This window comes from Mus caroli, unplaced genomic scaffold (assembly GCF_978045245.1).
Source record: "Mus caroli unplaced genomic scaffold, Mus_caroli_1 scaffold_18, whole genome shotgun sequence".
Lineage (NCBI taxonomy): Eukaryota > Metazoa > Chordata > Mammalia > Rodentia > Muridae > Mus > Mus caroli.
This window is the reverse complement of record NW_028227273.1, coordinates 23,036,141-23,052,345: the sequence shown is the minus strand read 5'-3', so window position 1 is coordinate 23,052,345 and position 16,205 is coordinate 23,036,141. Positions and strand designations below refer to the sequence as shown.

At 47.4% G+C, this 16,205-nt stretch overlaps 1 protein-coding gene across 1 annotated transcript in view; it reads right to left on the bottom strand.

Moving 5' to 3' along the window:
* Positions 1-16,205, bottom strand: part of Alk (ALK receptor tyrosine kinase) — a 735,816-nt gene that overhangs the window by 42,147 nt on the left and 677,464 nt on the right. The window contains exon 12 of the mRNA XM_021185679.3: positions 9,634-9,796. Within this exon, the coding sequence (XP_021041338.1) occupies positions 9,634-9,796 (163 nt within the window). The remainder of the gene's footprint in view (positions 1-9,633; positions 9,797-16,205) is intronic.

Below are 16,205 nucleotides of genomic sequence, written 5' to 3'. Positions count from 1 at the left end.
ACGGCTTTAATGTGGTAGGAGACTGACCCTCAGCCCACCCCCGACCCCTTCGAACCTATGAGCTTCCAGGGGACCAAGCCACCCCCTCTCAGAACATGTCTGAGAGCTCTTGTCCATATAACTCTGTGAGGTCAACCAGGAGGGAGATTGTTCCCCACTTTTGGGAGAAAGGAGTTGGTTTAGTGGGGAAGGTTGGGGTTGTTACGTCATACAGCTAGAAATGGGAGGGATTAGTTAGATTTGAGATAGGGAAGGATCAGGGCTGTGGGAAGGGTGGAACACCTAGACCCCATTCAGGATTAAAAGATTCACGTGACTCTAGATCAAATCCCTCCCGGTTCCTTATGTATGATTGGAAAAATAAGAGAATCCATCTCTTATCCCACAAGTGTTATAAACAATATGAAATTCTTGGGGCTGGCACACAATAGGCACTCAGTAAGTGGTCCTTGTTAGTGGGTGTGAACAGTGTTAGTAGTTAGCAGTAACTGATTTGGTACAAAGTTTGAAAGTCTCTCCGTGGGGCCTAGAAACAAGGATCATCCTCTGAAGAGAGAGTGCTTATGAGCCCAGACTGTTTCTACCATTCCAGCAGACAGCAAACAAGTGATCACTATGAAAATAGACAGATCGTGGGCAAGTGGGACTAGATCTGCCACCTCTGTGATGAGGTCAAGGAAGGATGGAAAAGCTCAGCTCATGAGCTGCAGCTGAGGCATAGTGGGCCTTGAAGACAGCAGCATACCAACTGACAAACTCTAACCAATGCCTCTCTGGAGAACCATTGCCAGGGCTCAGGGAGGTATTTCCTGTCCCTGTGCATTCAGGTCAAAGGTCCTTTATGAAAAGAGCAAGAGATGGAAGATAGTTTTGTCCACATATACAATGGCTTCTATAACATGTTCTGAACATGGAAGACTCCTCAGTCTCTCCCAAGGTGCAGTCCAGGACCTTTCTGCAGGGACAACCCTAGAGACTGGCTTTTTTTCTAATGCAACAGACAAGAACCTGAGTTGTGCAAGGAACACAAATGCTATCTGGTGTTCATGGTCCGGCTGGCTACTCAGGGACCTGCTTGAGCTTATCAGTGCTGGGAATGGCATCAGGCTTCATGGAGAAGAGAGGATCTGAGATGGGCTCCAGGCCCTGCCAGAGTTTACGAAGAGACTGGGAAATGCACACAGTTATGCAAAGAGAGTCGGCCACCAGAATGGCTGCTCCACCTTGAGGCAAAGCAGAGGGAGCTGTTGGGTTCCAAGACCAGAGTTTGTGTCCCCACTATGGAGACCCAGCCTCGTCTCTAACAGAAGAAGAGCTTTGCCTTCTTTTCCAAACTCACATGGCGGTGCAAAGCAAAGAGGGATGATGGAATGGATATGCCTGGGCCACTGCAAATTTGAATGTAAAGACTGTGGGTCATCAGGTCCTCAGAGCTAGGGGACAGTTGGCGATCTGAAGTTGTGGTGGGGGTGACAGATGGGAGAATTCTCAGACAGGACAAGAGGAAGACACTTGGAGCCTCTCGAATGGCAGCTGTTGGCTAGTGTGGGAAAGAGGAGGCTGTAGGTTTGGAAAAGGAAGGGAGAAAGTTCCAATGTGTCGGCTGCGGCTGCAATGTGTGTTGACACAGAAAGGTGTGATTGATCGCATTTGAAAGATGAGGAAATGGGAGCTCAGAGAGATGGACTCACCTGAGGCCACACACCTGAGCAGTGGTAGACTGTGAGCCATTTCCTCTAGAGACCACTTCCTCTCTCATGTATACAGCTTAACAAAGAGGGGCCTGAGAAGACATGTTAGTCCTCCTGACCTCCAGCCAAACATTCTTGGTACCTTATCCAAGGACAAGAGAAGGCTGGCTCAGCAGATAAGAGAGCTTGTATGTATAAGCTTGAAGACCTGCGTTTAAATTTGCACTGGTAACCTCAGCACTGTGTGTGTCTATGTAGAGGTTGGGGGTAAAGTAGGAGGGTCACTGGGGCTTTCTTGCTGTCTCACGGTTCTAGTTTCCGTAAGAGATCCTGTCTCAAGAGAATAAGAATTCTCCGTGTTCTCCTTCGATCTCTGTGAAAGTGTTGCGCGTGTGCGTATGCTGTGTGGACCTTGGGTAGGTAATCTTTCCTCTCTGAGCCCAAATTTCTTGGTAATGTAAGAAGAAAATAATAACATTGGATTTAAAAGATAATTTCTAGGACTTGGTCAGGTTGCATGAAAAGGCCTCATTTCCATCCCAAGATGGGTTTTGCTCAGAAAACTTCTACCTAAGTCCTTGTCCTGTTTCAGGCTGCTTACACAGAGAGAGGTGGGCTGCATCCCGCTCATTCCTGCCTGCATCATTTGCATAGTCATTTACATCAATCTGCATGCATTATGAATCATTCTGAACTCTCTCACATGTTTAAATTTAGCCAAATTATTATATTTCAACAGGAAGTTGTTTGTTCCTGCCTCCTCTTCTCTACTCGGCCTGCCTTCATCTTTCTTCTACCCCTCCAGAGAGATCCAAGCTCTACCAACTCCTTCCAGATCTCAGTTCTTGGCAGTGAGGTGGGCTGGCGAGGAGCCCTGAGCCCTGAGCCATACTTCCAGTCCTGGAAGTCCTGGCCATGTGACCTGAGGAAACCCAGCTAAACAGTAGGAGCCTCAGCAATCTCCTTGCTGAGGGAAAAAGCGAAGGCCTCAGAGATGGGGAGAGAAAGTGGGTTTTATAAAGTTGTGAACGGAGGCAAGGCCAAGGCAGGGCCTCCAAAGTCAACAGCAAAGCTTGACAGCCAGGTATCAGCAACTGGTGCTTACTCTCCTGGTGGTGGTCTCAGCCTCTTGTCTCCACCTTAGGAACTCACCATCTAAGAGATTGTTAAGGTCTAGGGAGGGTGTGGTCCTACCTCCTCCCTCTGAGGCCTGGAACCTCAGAGCTTCACTCGCTGACTACTACAAGTCCCACTCTGCCTCATGGTGACATGTGACACAAACCTGAAATCAAATCCCAGCTAGGCTCCTCAGGGCAGAGAGCGCCTGAACAACACAGCTCCTCTTTCTAGGTGCTGACTCTGTGTTGGGTGACACTAAGCCACTGCCTCCTTCAAATTCATGGCTGAGACATCTTGCTATCTTGGTCCTGGCCTTGCACAATTGCTGTGTGACCTTGGGAAGATTATATTCCCTCTCTGAGCCCCTTGGTGATATACTACTAACACTGACCCTGAGAGACAACGGTGGGAGTTAAACGAGATAATGTCCACAAGGACCTAACTGACCTCTAGAGACCAGTCCCTGAGTGACGGAGGATGCTCCTGACAGTCTGTGCTTGTCTGGGGTTGGGGGCACTAGGAGGCAGAAGGGAATGGCAGTGGGTACCAGGTAGAACAGGGCATAGCATGGGGTCCTGGGTCTACTCCTACTTAGTGTCACCTGGAAACCTCCTCTGTATGGAACTGATGAAGCACCACACATCTGCTCAGCACTGCTACAGCCTGGACTCTCGAGATCAGATCTTCCCAGCCATGCCAGAGCAACTAGCACAGCCCCTGTCTCTGACACACTCTCCCCAAACCCGGTAAACAATTTACTTTTGATGGCTGACAAATGATGAGAAATTAATATACCTGCCACTCAAGCGCGGAAAGTGACTCGCAGTGATTCCAATTTACTGGAAATTGCCAGATAGTCCTCTGGACGAGTGGATGCTGTAATCTCTTTGTTTTTCCTCATCTAAATCCAGGTCCCCTGGTCAGATGGGATGTGTACTGGGTTTGTGTTTTGTATTATTGACTGTGAGCTATTGTTACCTGGTGTAATTGAGTTGTGAATCTTTTTTAAATAAAGAATTAGTAGCGGATCAAAGTGGCTGCCTGCTGGATTCCAGAATGACAGCATAGTTAGGCATCAGCATGTTGGCAGTGGTGTTGTTTACCTGGGAGGGGTGCTGGAGAAGAGGAGGAGAGGACACCCCACATTCAGACACACAAGGACCTCATTCCTCACTCGTTAGCGTATGTAGCCCTCTCCAGATGTGCAGCAGACCCACACCCCCTTCTGGGCTCTCCCTCCCTCCTTGTCTTCTTCCTCTGAGAGATGAGGATGTTCAGATCTGGTCCACACAGCATTTAGGATTACTGGAAGAACATGAGGACATACCGAGCAGGAACTTTCTGACCATGCTATGTGTATGGGTCAGTTGGAACATCTGGGCACAGTGTTGAAGGGGCAGATTGGACCATGGAATGTGAGCCCCTTTGGTGGGGTCACCTGGTTTTATTACTGTCCACTTCTTTCAACACCTGGCCTGCACAGCTCTAAGCACCAACAAGATAGCTCTCTCTGAGACCCTTGATGTTGCAAGTTGGATTTGTCCTTAGAGAGCAGGGACGACAGCTTTCAAGGTCATATGGCTGCTGGGTGGTAGGAGTTGGACTCAAACTCCATTCTACTTGCTGCTCATTGATCTTCTCCTAATCCCCCACCTCTGACTCTCCCGGCTCCAGGCGATGACTATCTGCACAATTACTTTGGCAATTCATCATGCCTGTGACATCTCTCCTACTCTTGTCTAGAACTTGATTGGCAGCGTAGACGGTTATCGAATTCCTGCCCTGTAGCTCCTCTTTCCAGAGACTGTGAGGGTCTGCAGTCAGTCTTCTCTATGAGTCCTGAAATGCCTACTCAGTGCTGGGTACATAGTAGGGGCTCCATAGATCACTGCTGGACACACAGTTCAGGGTTTGACACACAGTAGTGCTCTACAGATCGGTGCTGGGTACACTATAGCAGTGGTTCTCAGCCTTCCTTTAATCCAGTTCCTTATGCTGTGGTGATTCCCAACCAAATTATTTTTGTTGCTACTTCACAACTGTAATTTTCTACTGTTATGAATTATAGTGTAAATATCTGATATGCAGGCTATATGATAGCATCCCTTATGATAAGGTCATTCAACCCCCAGACTATAGGGTCAGTCAACCCACAAGGAGGTTGAGCCACACAGGTTAAGAACCACTGCTCTAAACTCAGTGCTGGCCTCACAGTATGGTCCCGTCAGCTCTGTGCTGGGTACACAGGAGAAGTCCTCCAGCTCAGTGAGGCCCATTGAAAAGTCTCCTGGCCTTCCGTGACTTGGTTGAATGATGCTATTCAGCTGTGCACACAGGTCTCTGGGTCCCCGGAGCCATGTAAGGAAGTGAATCACAGATGGAGACCATCAGCAACAGCTGTGGTCCAGGTCAGCCAGCTCTACCTGAAACCTGGGGCCTCCTGAAGAATATGTGAACCAGGAGAGAATTGATCTCAGGAGCCATGGGCTGTGCTTGGCAGAGGTTTTCAGATATGCTCTTTGAGCATATGTGGGGAAGGACGCTGAGCTCCCAAGAGAGAAGATGGATGGAAAGAAGGGAGAGGGGGTAAGTAAGAAGTCTGCCAGTGAACTGGGCTGCGCCTGGCTTCAGGTGAGTACTGACTGACTGCGAGCCCTGCTTTCCCTCTCTCCAGCCCCAGGTCTCAGAACTCTGCTCTGTCTGCTACCATTTATGATAAGGTGAAGACTCTTGTCCTCTGGCAGGCACACATCTGAGAATCCGTGCTCCTTTTGTGCTTGCCAGTGATCCTTTACTTTCATCCACTTCGGCCCCCCCACTGGGGACACTTCAGAAGGCATTGTTGCACAATCCCGTCCTCAAAGCTCTGCACAAGCTCTGGGCCTTAGCTCTCTTTTGCAGCTGAGCTCCCAAGCAGAGTAGCTGCCACTACCTGTCTTTGACTCTTTAACCCCTACCCATCCGGTTTCTCCCTCACATCCTTCCCACCCTACCTTCTAAACCCTTCTTGGGTCCCTCATTGTCACCCCTGTTTCTCTTGCTCTAATTTATCTGCTTTTTGGAACTTCTTCGGATCTGCCTCTCACTCCCACCCTCTGCAGCCATCAGGGGGGTACAAAAAGGCACCTGGGAGGAGAGACTTCAGCCCTGGGACCTCCAGCTATTTTGCTCCAGTGTAAGGAAGAATTGGGGAGCAGGTTACAGGAGCCTGGCCTGGCCTCTTTCTCTCCCTCTCTGTGGCTATCTTCAACAAAGGAGATAAGCCCAGGATAAAATATAAAGTAGTGTCTGGGAAGCCAGTTGTGGAAGCGAAGGTTTGTAATTCCAGCTTCTCAGAAGCTCCAACTGAAGAGGTTTTTGAGATCAAGGCCAGTCTGGGAAACCGGGTGAACCGTGGTTCAAAATAAGAAGTAAAGATTCAGCTTGCTTAGCACACACAAGGCTCTAGGTTCAGTCTCAGGTATGAAACAGAACAGAGCAAAAACAAAAAGAGAGTTGGGAGGAGATCCTGAGCAGGCCCAGGGATGGAAGCCCCACTCTGGCACAGAGCAGCAAGCACCGTTTCCCAGCCCTGACCAGTGTGGCCATCATGGTACCCGGCATCACGAAACAGTCAGACAGCACTAAGTGAGCACCGCATTCTAGGACCGATGGATTTTGCAAGGCAAAGAATTCTACCTTTTGTAAAGTCCTCTGGAGTATCTTGTGTTTTCCCAGAGGAATTGTACTTATTAAATAAAAATAATTACTCAAGAGAAAAAGTCCTCCAAAAAGGGGCGGGGGGATGTTCCCTATGTGAAACACTGCCATATATCAAGTGTGTATATGTGTGTGTGTGTTGTATGTGTGTGTTCATGTATGTGTGCATGTGTGTGTATATATGTGTGTGTGCATGTGTGTGTGTGCATGTGTGTGTGTGCATGTGTGTGTGCGTGTGTGTATGTGTGTATGTGTGTGTGCATGTGTGTACGTGTGTGTGCATGTGTGTGTGTGCATGTGTGTGTGCATGTGTGTATGTGTGTGTGCATGTGTGTGTATGTGTGTGTGCATGTGTGTATGTGTGTGTATGTGTGTGTGCATGTGTGTATGTGTGTGTATGTGTGTGTGTGTGCATGTGTGTGTGTGTGCATGCACGCAAGTGTGCAGACATGCTCAAGTGTGTCTCCATCACTGGGACTTCTTTGGGGATGTAGAGTTTAAAGAATCTCCTTCTGCCCCCCCTTACCCCCCCTCACTTCCTGGCTTTTCCTCCTGAAGATTGAGCCCAGGGCCTCACACATGCTAGACTTGAGGACATTTGGCTATGACCTAAAAAGCAAACCATGAACTTTCTATTTAGGATATGAATAAGTACATTGTAGTCATAATCATCAAAGCCCCGAGTATCATCTGGGGTCAAGGGTGAGAGGAGGGGCAGGGATATGCGTTAGAGCCAAGCTCTAGTGTCCAACAGCAACAAAGACTAAAAACTCAACCTCCCTTCTCTCCTGTTTTTATTTTCTCATTTTTATTTGGTTAGATCATAACTGTCTCCTGACTAACATGAACTCTTCAAAGTGAAGTGCATTCATCTCTGGGAAGTCCAGCGGCAGACAAGGCTGAGGCTGGGGATTGTCTCCCAAGGCAAGTGAAAAGAGCTCTCCCATCTCGGCAGCTCCATCAGCCCGGTGTGCTAAGACTGTGTGCCTCATATAGATCGGAACCTTGTTAGAATCAGAGAGGCTGTGATTAATAATAAATAGGCAAATGAATGTATTATTATTTAATGTGTAGTTCATCTGGCTGGTCAAATCTTCCACAACTTCAGGCAAGTCTGAAGGAGTCAGAAGAAAGTCATCAGACAGAAAAGTGGGGCCACATGAATGTGGCTCCTACTTCATCCTAGAAACTCTGCTGTCAGCTACTCCCATGTCTCCAGCTGATTTCCCTGCCCAAAGCCTCTAACACACACAGGCACCATGACAAGCATCGGTAGGTATCAGCAGGGCCGATCTCATACGAGGAGGAAATGGAATATGGGGTCAGGGATTTCATAGCCTGTGAACAGCATCACTCAATGTCTGGTGCTGGGGAGGTAAAGCCTAAAAGAACGAGGCATGTCCCAAAGGTGGCCTTTGTGGAAGAGACAAGTGGGTTTTAGTGTGGCTTTGGACTTGTCTGGGCTAGGAACATCCCTGATTCTATATTTTTTGCCTATGAAGATTCCTGATAATAGCCATTGCAATACCATTCACCTCACTGCTAAAGGCATGAGACACACCTGCTAGGTCCTCAACTATCTCTGTCCCTTCTCCTTAGGAGTTCTTGTCGCCTTGCCCTGTCCTGCATAGAGGTTTTGCTGGGAGGTCTGTGTACTTGGTGTGGTATAGAAGGATGGCAGGACTCTTTGGGACATTTCCAGGTGACAGGCAGGGATGGAACTTTCTCAAAGCCTTGCCTAAAATAACCCTTAAAAAGAACCTAGGACTTTGTCTGGAATACATCCCCTCCACCCCCCATGAGGCTACCTACTGCAAGACACGCTAAGGGAAAACAGGGCAACTAGAAAAGCATTTCCTTGGAATAGGAGGGGATGCTCTGAGAGCCACAGGGGACATCTATAGCCACAGGGGACATCTATCTACATCATTCCTGTATAATGGTGATGTTCTTAGCACAGTTGGGCACTGCTGGGTAGAAGGAGCTTCAGACAGGCCATATTTACTCTCCGATGTCTGAGGCTGGGAGATGCTTCTGTACTGTGACTGTCAGGGAGGCTCCAGTAGCTCTAAGCCTGTTTTCTCATTTCTAAATGAGGCCTCCAGGACTTGCCTCCATCAGAGTCTACTTAAGGACATACAGGCACATCTCAGTCCAGGGTTTGGTGCAACTCAGTGGTCCTCACAGGATGTAGCAGCACACCTGGGAACTTGGTAAAATTCACACTTTAGCACCTGACTACAGGGCTGATCCTTGAAATCTGGCTAGTAACCAGCTCTGCTATCTCACCATTGGCTTTGCTTGCTTGGTACCATGGACTCCAGGTGGCACAATTGAGTTGGTCTACTCTTGCCTGGTTTTGCTATGGTGGAAAGTTGTGAGGTAGAGATGGGGAGAAGGCAAACTTCAGAGACAGGCTTGCTTTCCATGAAGTCAGGGAAGGACCAGGAAAGGATAAGAGTATTAGCTTTGGGCCTGGGGAGATGGTAGAGCTCTTGGTGTGCAAGGACAGGGTGTTTGAGTTTGGATGCCCAGCACCCACATGAAAGACCATGCTTAGCAGGATTGCCTTGTAACCATGGTGTGGTGGGAGAGGAAACTGGCAGATGCCTGGGGCATTAAGATCACAGACAGGACCCCCAAACTTGCTAGCCAGCCAGCCAGCCAGCCAGCATAGCCAATCAGTGGGCATGAGGCTCTATGGAAGTGTGGGGAACTCTGTCTTAAAAAGTGGAGAGGATTCTCTGGATCTCTCATTAAGTCCAGCATGGTGCTGAACAAACTTTAGATGCACAGAAACAAGTAGTCCCCCCTCCCCCTCCCTCTCGCTCCCCTCCCCCACCCCCCACGAATCAAGCTTGATACTTTCATCAGGAGCCTTCTATGTCCACCCTAATTGTAATTAGCAATAATTCTGAAACTAGCTTGTCTGTTTACCGTCTCCACTAACGAGTTTCTTTGAAGGCAAAAGACATCTCCGTTGCCATCGTCCATCCCTGGTCATTATATCCCACTAATGGGCCAGAGTCTGTAACCCTTTGCATGCCCTGGGCACCCTGGGACATGCACCCCACAGGTAGGACTTGAGGCTTCTACAAGAGAGCTGATTTTCCACTATACATACCTGTAGGTGTCAGTAGCTGGCACTTTCCAAATCTGGACGCCCTTCAAGGGCCCTTCACTTCCCACCACCACGCTCAAGTTGGAATTCTGGTAGGCGTTATTGCACTGTGCCTGCGTGGGGCCATGAGGTCCACTGGCCCCACACGTGGTGAACAGCCAGTGAACTGTGACACAAAAGGAGAGGCAGTCAGTCACTTACCCTGGATCTTCCTCGTCCCTGGGCTGTCTCCAAAGTGTCTGTTCCATGACTTGAGGCTATTCAAACTGGATAGTTTTGCAAAGAGCCTGCCATGTGCCAGAACCTGGGTCATGGACCATGGAAGAGATGAAAACTGAGAAAATTGAGATCAAGAGGGAGGCAACCAGCTACAATACAGTACAGCAAGAGAGAAGCCATAGAGCTAGCTAGCTCCATGCTCTAAGTGTGGGAGTGACAACTGTGTTCAGGACCAACAGGCACAGGCAGTGGTTGGGTACTCTTTGCATCTCTCACTGTGTCTAGCATGGTGCTGAACAAACCTCAGAACCCCATATGCTTAAGCTTTAATACTGTGACAGCTTCTAACCTGTTCTGCACATCAAAGGACCCTGTAGCTCGGAGAGGCTACAATGCAAACAAAACAAAACAAAACCTGGACACTGTATTGGTCCTATGGCCCCATTCTTGGCTCTGAGACCCAGCAAGCAGGAATAAGAAGCCCCACATTCTCTGGACATAGCTTTATATGAGAGATGCTTTCTTGGCAACAGGCCCTCAATGGGGCAAACTGAAACCTGCTCATACCAGTCAAGCTGGGTTTGGAAATGAGTGGCTTGCAGGTTTTTTTTTTTTTTTTTCAATTGATGGAGAAGAAGAAGAAGGAGAAGGAGAAGGAGGAGAGGGGGAGGAGGAGGAGGAGGAGGAGGAGGAGGAGGAGGAGGAGAAGCCAAACATGTCAATTTTTTCATGCATTTTTATGTGCATATGTGCACGTGTGAGTGTATATGCAGAGGGTAGAGGGAAACCTCTAGTGTCCTCCTCAGGAGCATCATACACTACCTCCTTTGACATAGGGTCTCTCACCAGCTTGGAGCTTATAAGTTAGGTTGGACTGGCTGGTCAGTGGGCCCTAAGGTCTTGTTTCTGCCTATCCCCTGCTGGAATGACAAGGGCATGCCTGTCTTTTTTATTGCAGTTTTTAGAGGTTGAATTCAGGTTCCTCTGCATAAGGCAAGCAGTTTACTGACTGAGCCATCTCGAGTCACAAAGTTGTCAAGCTTTCTTCCTTTTCCCAGGCCCCTGTGAGTGGTCTGCCCTTGTCTAGTGTCCTTATGTAGCTTTCTAGGGACATCACAGGAACACAACTCAAGCCCTACCTGCCTCCTTATCTTCCACTACTGGGACATTTCCTTTCAAACGTCCTCTTTTTTAGCCAGGCTGGACCTTGGGGATTTGTCAGATCTCTTGGCCTCAAATCTAACACTCTTTATAACTCATAAAAGCTTTAAGAACTGCATTCTTGATAAATAAGTTCTACTTAAAATAAATCTCATTTTCAGATGGCCCAAATTATTTCTCCTTTTAAAGAGGGATTGAGTCAAATTCTGTGCACAGAAAATGATGGAAAATTAATTTGAGTGTATGTAACACCGCCACTAAAACATTCAGGAGAAAAAAAAATTAAAGACTTTCAACTAATTTGATGATGAAAATGTAAGAACGTAATTTGACAGTCAGAGGGAGGTCACCTTGGCAGGGCTGAGAAACTGAATTCTCAGCCAGTCTTGATTTACTTTTGTGATGGGAGCCAGGCCTTAAGGTTCTGATGGGATTCTAACACATACACATCTAAATGGAAAGAAAGGTTGACTTCCAGGTGGTTTCTCAAGGTCACTTCAAGGTTTAGGAAGTAAGGTGCATATTGACTGATGGGTAGCTTTCTGATCAAATCTATTAATTCAAAGGACTAATGCTTTGTGGAAGGTTCTGTTTGTTTGCTTGTCTGTCTGAGACAGGGTCTTGTTGATAACTCAGACTGGCACACAAAAAAGCAATTGTTCTGCCCAGTGCTAAGAGAATAAGCATGCTTCACCATGTCCTACTTGCAAAAGGTATTTTTGCAGAATTTGTTTGGCCAGTTGTCCCTTTACCTGTTCTAAAGCCAGAATTACACATGTGGGGGAGTGTGGAGGAAAGACTAAGGATGGTTTTGGCATCTTCAAGACACCTGGCTTTGGGGGAATCTTCATTGACCATGGAAAGCCAGAAGCTTTCCAGAGCTAGAGGTCCATTCTGTAGACAGCCTGTATGCACAGCAAACAAAGCCCCCCCCTCCCCCCCCGGCAGCAGGACATAACATCTGCACCTTGCTTGAGCATCTAACCTTGATGCTAAAACCCTTTTAATCTCAGCCTTTGTTAGCTCCAGGATTGAACAGTTCTGGGGTAGTCCCAGAGAAGTTGGTCATCTACTTCTTTGCCAGCTGGAATGTCTGATGAGGTAGAAAGAGGACCATAGGCGGCTATAGATTCAGATGGGCCACAGTTCCTCATTCTGAACTTTGTTCCCGACTTGTTGTCAGACCCGAGTTAGATCAAAGCAACTTAGGTGAGGACCAAGACCCCATATGAGATCATGTAGCTGACCATGTGGGTCATAGTAAGTCTATGGCGGTACAGTGACCAAACATTCATTCAAAGTCAAATAGATAACAAGTCTGAGATATTTCCAGCAATGCTTACTAGTGTTGTATCCTGACTTCTCTCTAGTCTTAATTTTACACACACACACACACACACACACACACACACACACACCCCACAATGCCAATCAGCGCTGCATTGAGACATCACAGCTCACTCTCGGGACTATTGTATGTTGGTGAGGTGCAGCATCTTTACTACACATACAAGATTTCCTCCTCTTCTAAAGTTAATTATCATAAACAAAGACCTTTAATAGTTTTCTGCCAGCATTCTTCAGCATGTAAATACGAAATGGATATATCCTAGGACTCTGTTGTATTTAGACAAACACATCTCTCTCATTGGTATGCAAATTTGCTTTTCTCTTTGTGACTTGTAATTGGTCAATGTATATGTACATCAAAGAATTGGTTTGAAATAGGTTTCTTTGTGACTTACAAGTAAATGCTTGATATTTCACACCATATCTATATGCCTGAGGTCATGTTACAATTTCGCAGGCTAAAGGGACAAAGGGACAAAGTTTAAGGAGCCCTGGGTTAGGTTTTATGACCAATCTGAGATTTGCCTTTTCTAATCTCAACAAATGGGGATCCTACTACGTATTGCTCAGAGTTCCTATGAAGACTAAAAGATGAACCCAAGACAAGAGCGTGGCATAGCACGTAACACTAGACAGACACAAAGACAGTTTAAAACACGTGGTACTTTTACGTGGTTCCTCACTGTGGGGCTCTCATACCCTGTCCTCAGGATTTATGCCCCCCTGTTTCATGAGGCAGAGACTCTGAGCTATTTCTCAACAGAGGCTTCAGCATTTCCCCAAACTCAGTGGACATATATGAGTCTCAGGTGGTTTCCATACACAGAATTTTGGTTTTATTTTCAGCAATTTCTGATGGAAAGGTCCAGAGAGGAAACCCTTTCTAAAGTGGATTCCGTGGAAATGGAGGATTCGCCATTCCAGGTCAGACTCGTGATTCATCCAGTCAGAATTCTACTGCTCCCAGCAGCCTTTGGAATATGGCGGTGGTCCCTGTTCTTGCAGACAGCCCTGACCCCTGTAAATCTGCCTAACTCTGCTTGGAGTCGATTTATGTTTCCCACCACCACCACCACCTCTTGGGACATGGACTTTCTGAGTTTACTGCCTATTGTGCATGGCTTATCTTGCTCCTCTCTGTCTGGGTTTGCCTCATTCAGGTTTCATAGCCTTGATTCCCTTTATTCTTTCTGAGCATCGTATAGACATTCTCAAATGTTCCACTAGGGTGAGGCATGCAGTGGTTCCTTAGCCACCCGATGACCAAGGCTTTGGGGATTTAGTCCATCCTATTTGAGGTCAAGAGGCAATCCTTATATAAAAACATAGCTAATGGACTTAGACACTCAGCTAGATGTGTGTATCAGTCCAGTCTATCTCATGTGAGCTGGTCAGCCCTGGAGAAGGAACCACAGTTGGGAATTTTTGCCTGACTAGGAGTCCCCTGGTAGTAATCAACTTTCTGTCCTGGAGACTTCCAGCCTTTTAAAATTGCTCCTACGCTGGTCCCTGCCTCCCTGTGTCTTTCTAAAGAGAAGAATTTGCTTGTCAAGGTGGGTTCCCTAGAATGGAACTGCGTGTACTTGTGACGTCATATAAGGGGACGATTGCTATTTTGTATTTTAAATGTTCCCTAGGAAGGGGCTTGCTTGGAAAAAGCTCTAATTATCTTCACATGCTTGCCAGAATGAGTACTGCTGCTCTCACTCTGGTGACATGGACTGCTGTGAGCCCAGTGTGCCCTTTAGGAGAACAAGGGATGGTACAGCAAGTTAGACATGATTTCTAGGCCAAGATTGGTGAGAATCACAAGGACAGGTAGAGAGGACCGGTCCAGCAGGGTTACTAGAGTAGAAGGCACTGGTATGGCCTTGTATAATCTAAGGAGACTGCTTCAACACCTAAGGGGCAAGGGAATTGGTCACAGTGACTACGAGGAACAGATATAAGGCCAACTTTGACCCTTAGGCAGGAGGTAATTATTTCCCTTGGTGTTCGTACATGTGAGATGCCAACTTTAGCTGCCTGAGATGCAGGTCCTCCCACAAAAGGGTCAAAGTACCCTTTCAGTATGCATTATGCATGTAACACAGTGCACACTCTCTTAGTGTGTACTGCGCATGTAACGGTGCATGCCCTCTCAGTGTGTACTGTACATGTAACACGATGCATGCTCTCTCTGTGTACTGTGCATGTAACACGGTGCACACTCTCTCGGTGTGTCCTGTACATGTAACATGGTGCATGATCTCTCAGTTTGTACTGTGCATGTAACATGGTGCATACTCTCCCAGTGTGTATTATTGTGCATGTAACATGGTGCACATACTCTTAGTGTGTAGTGTGTACTGTGCATGTAACATGGTGCAGACTCCCTCAGGGAGTTAGGCACTCTGCTTTCATACAGAAACTCAATGCCTTTGAACTTGTGGAAACTTTGTAAATTAAAGTATTCCCTTTACGAATCAGGAAAATTCCCAGGCTGTGGTCTATACACCTTTAATCCCAGCACTTGGGAGGCAGAGCCCTGTGTTCCAGGCAAGCTTGGTCTACAGAGTAAGTTCCAGAACAGCTAGGGCTACACAGAGAAAACCTGTCTTGAACTCCCAACAACAACAAAAAAAACCCACCAACCAACAAACAGAACAATCAAAACCAAACAAGAGTCAGGAAATTCCAGTTCAGAGACCCTAAGGGTGGCCTGCCAGTAAGTAGATAATCAGTGGAGACAGGAACCCAGGGCAGTTCTCCTATGCCAACTTTAAGGATCAAAAAGGAGCTGGGAGCAGGGACTGGGCAATGGGTCATTCAGTAAAGTGTTTGCCACACAAGCTGGAAGGCATGCGTTTGATCCTCAGTACCCATTTAAAAAGCCAGACTATCCAAGTGCTGCTGGGTATCAGGTGGGGGTGGGGGTGGGCCACAAGTGGATATTTGGGGCTCATTGGCTCAACAGCCTAAACAGCCTAGCCTGTTTATCTTGTTGTTACACATACTCAATGAGTTCCAGGTTCAACGGGCATGGTGACACGCTCTTATAGTTCTAGTGCTGGGGAAGGAGGGACAGGGGACAGCTTGGATTCTCACAGGCCAGTCGGCCAAACCTAAAAATTTTGATCCCCACGACCTTGTGAGAGACTTTGCCAAAAAAAAAATAGAAGGCACCTGAGGAAATAAAACCCAAGGTTAACTTCTGGTCTGACACATATGTGTACCCACATACAAGAAATGTGGGGCACATGTGAGTGTGTACACCTGCGCCAGGAATCTTATCTCCCAGTACCTGCAATGAGAACATTTCCATGCACTGCAGTGCTTTCTTTTCAGCTGCTGAGCCTCAGCTGCGTTTCAGGGTGGAACAGCCCCATCAAAGTTGCCAGACCCATGAAAGGACAGGTGAGACCTAGTCAGGGATCACTGTGACTGGACTGTCCATCCTGGAAAGTCCCACAGCAATCACAGCAGTACCTTTGCTGAGGAGAGCAGGTAGGCTTTATGAGTCATGGGAATCAGGCAAAGAAAGCAGGTGGCCAAGATGGAGGGGGGCGGGGGGGGTGCCTTAGGGAATCAAGGTATGTCAAAAAGGAAATCTACTAACTGGGCTAATTAGTTATAGGGCAGAAGAACAAAAGGAGAAAGCCTCCACCACATGCAACCGGCCACAGGCCACAGCTCTAGTGTCTGCTGAGAGGATTAAGGTCCCAGCGAGATCCCAAGGGAGGCAGGCTGAAGTCGAGATGCCAATCTGAGGCTTCCCAGATTTCCTCCCCTAAGAATTTATATTGGTTCCCAAAGCTCTGGGAAGCTTTAAGGGGATCAAATGTCCCCTGGGGAAGAGCTATGAT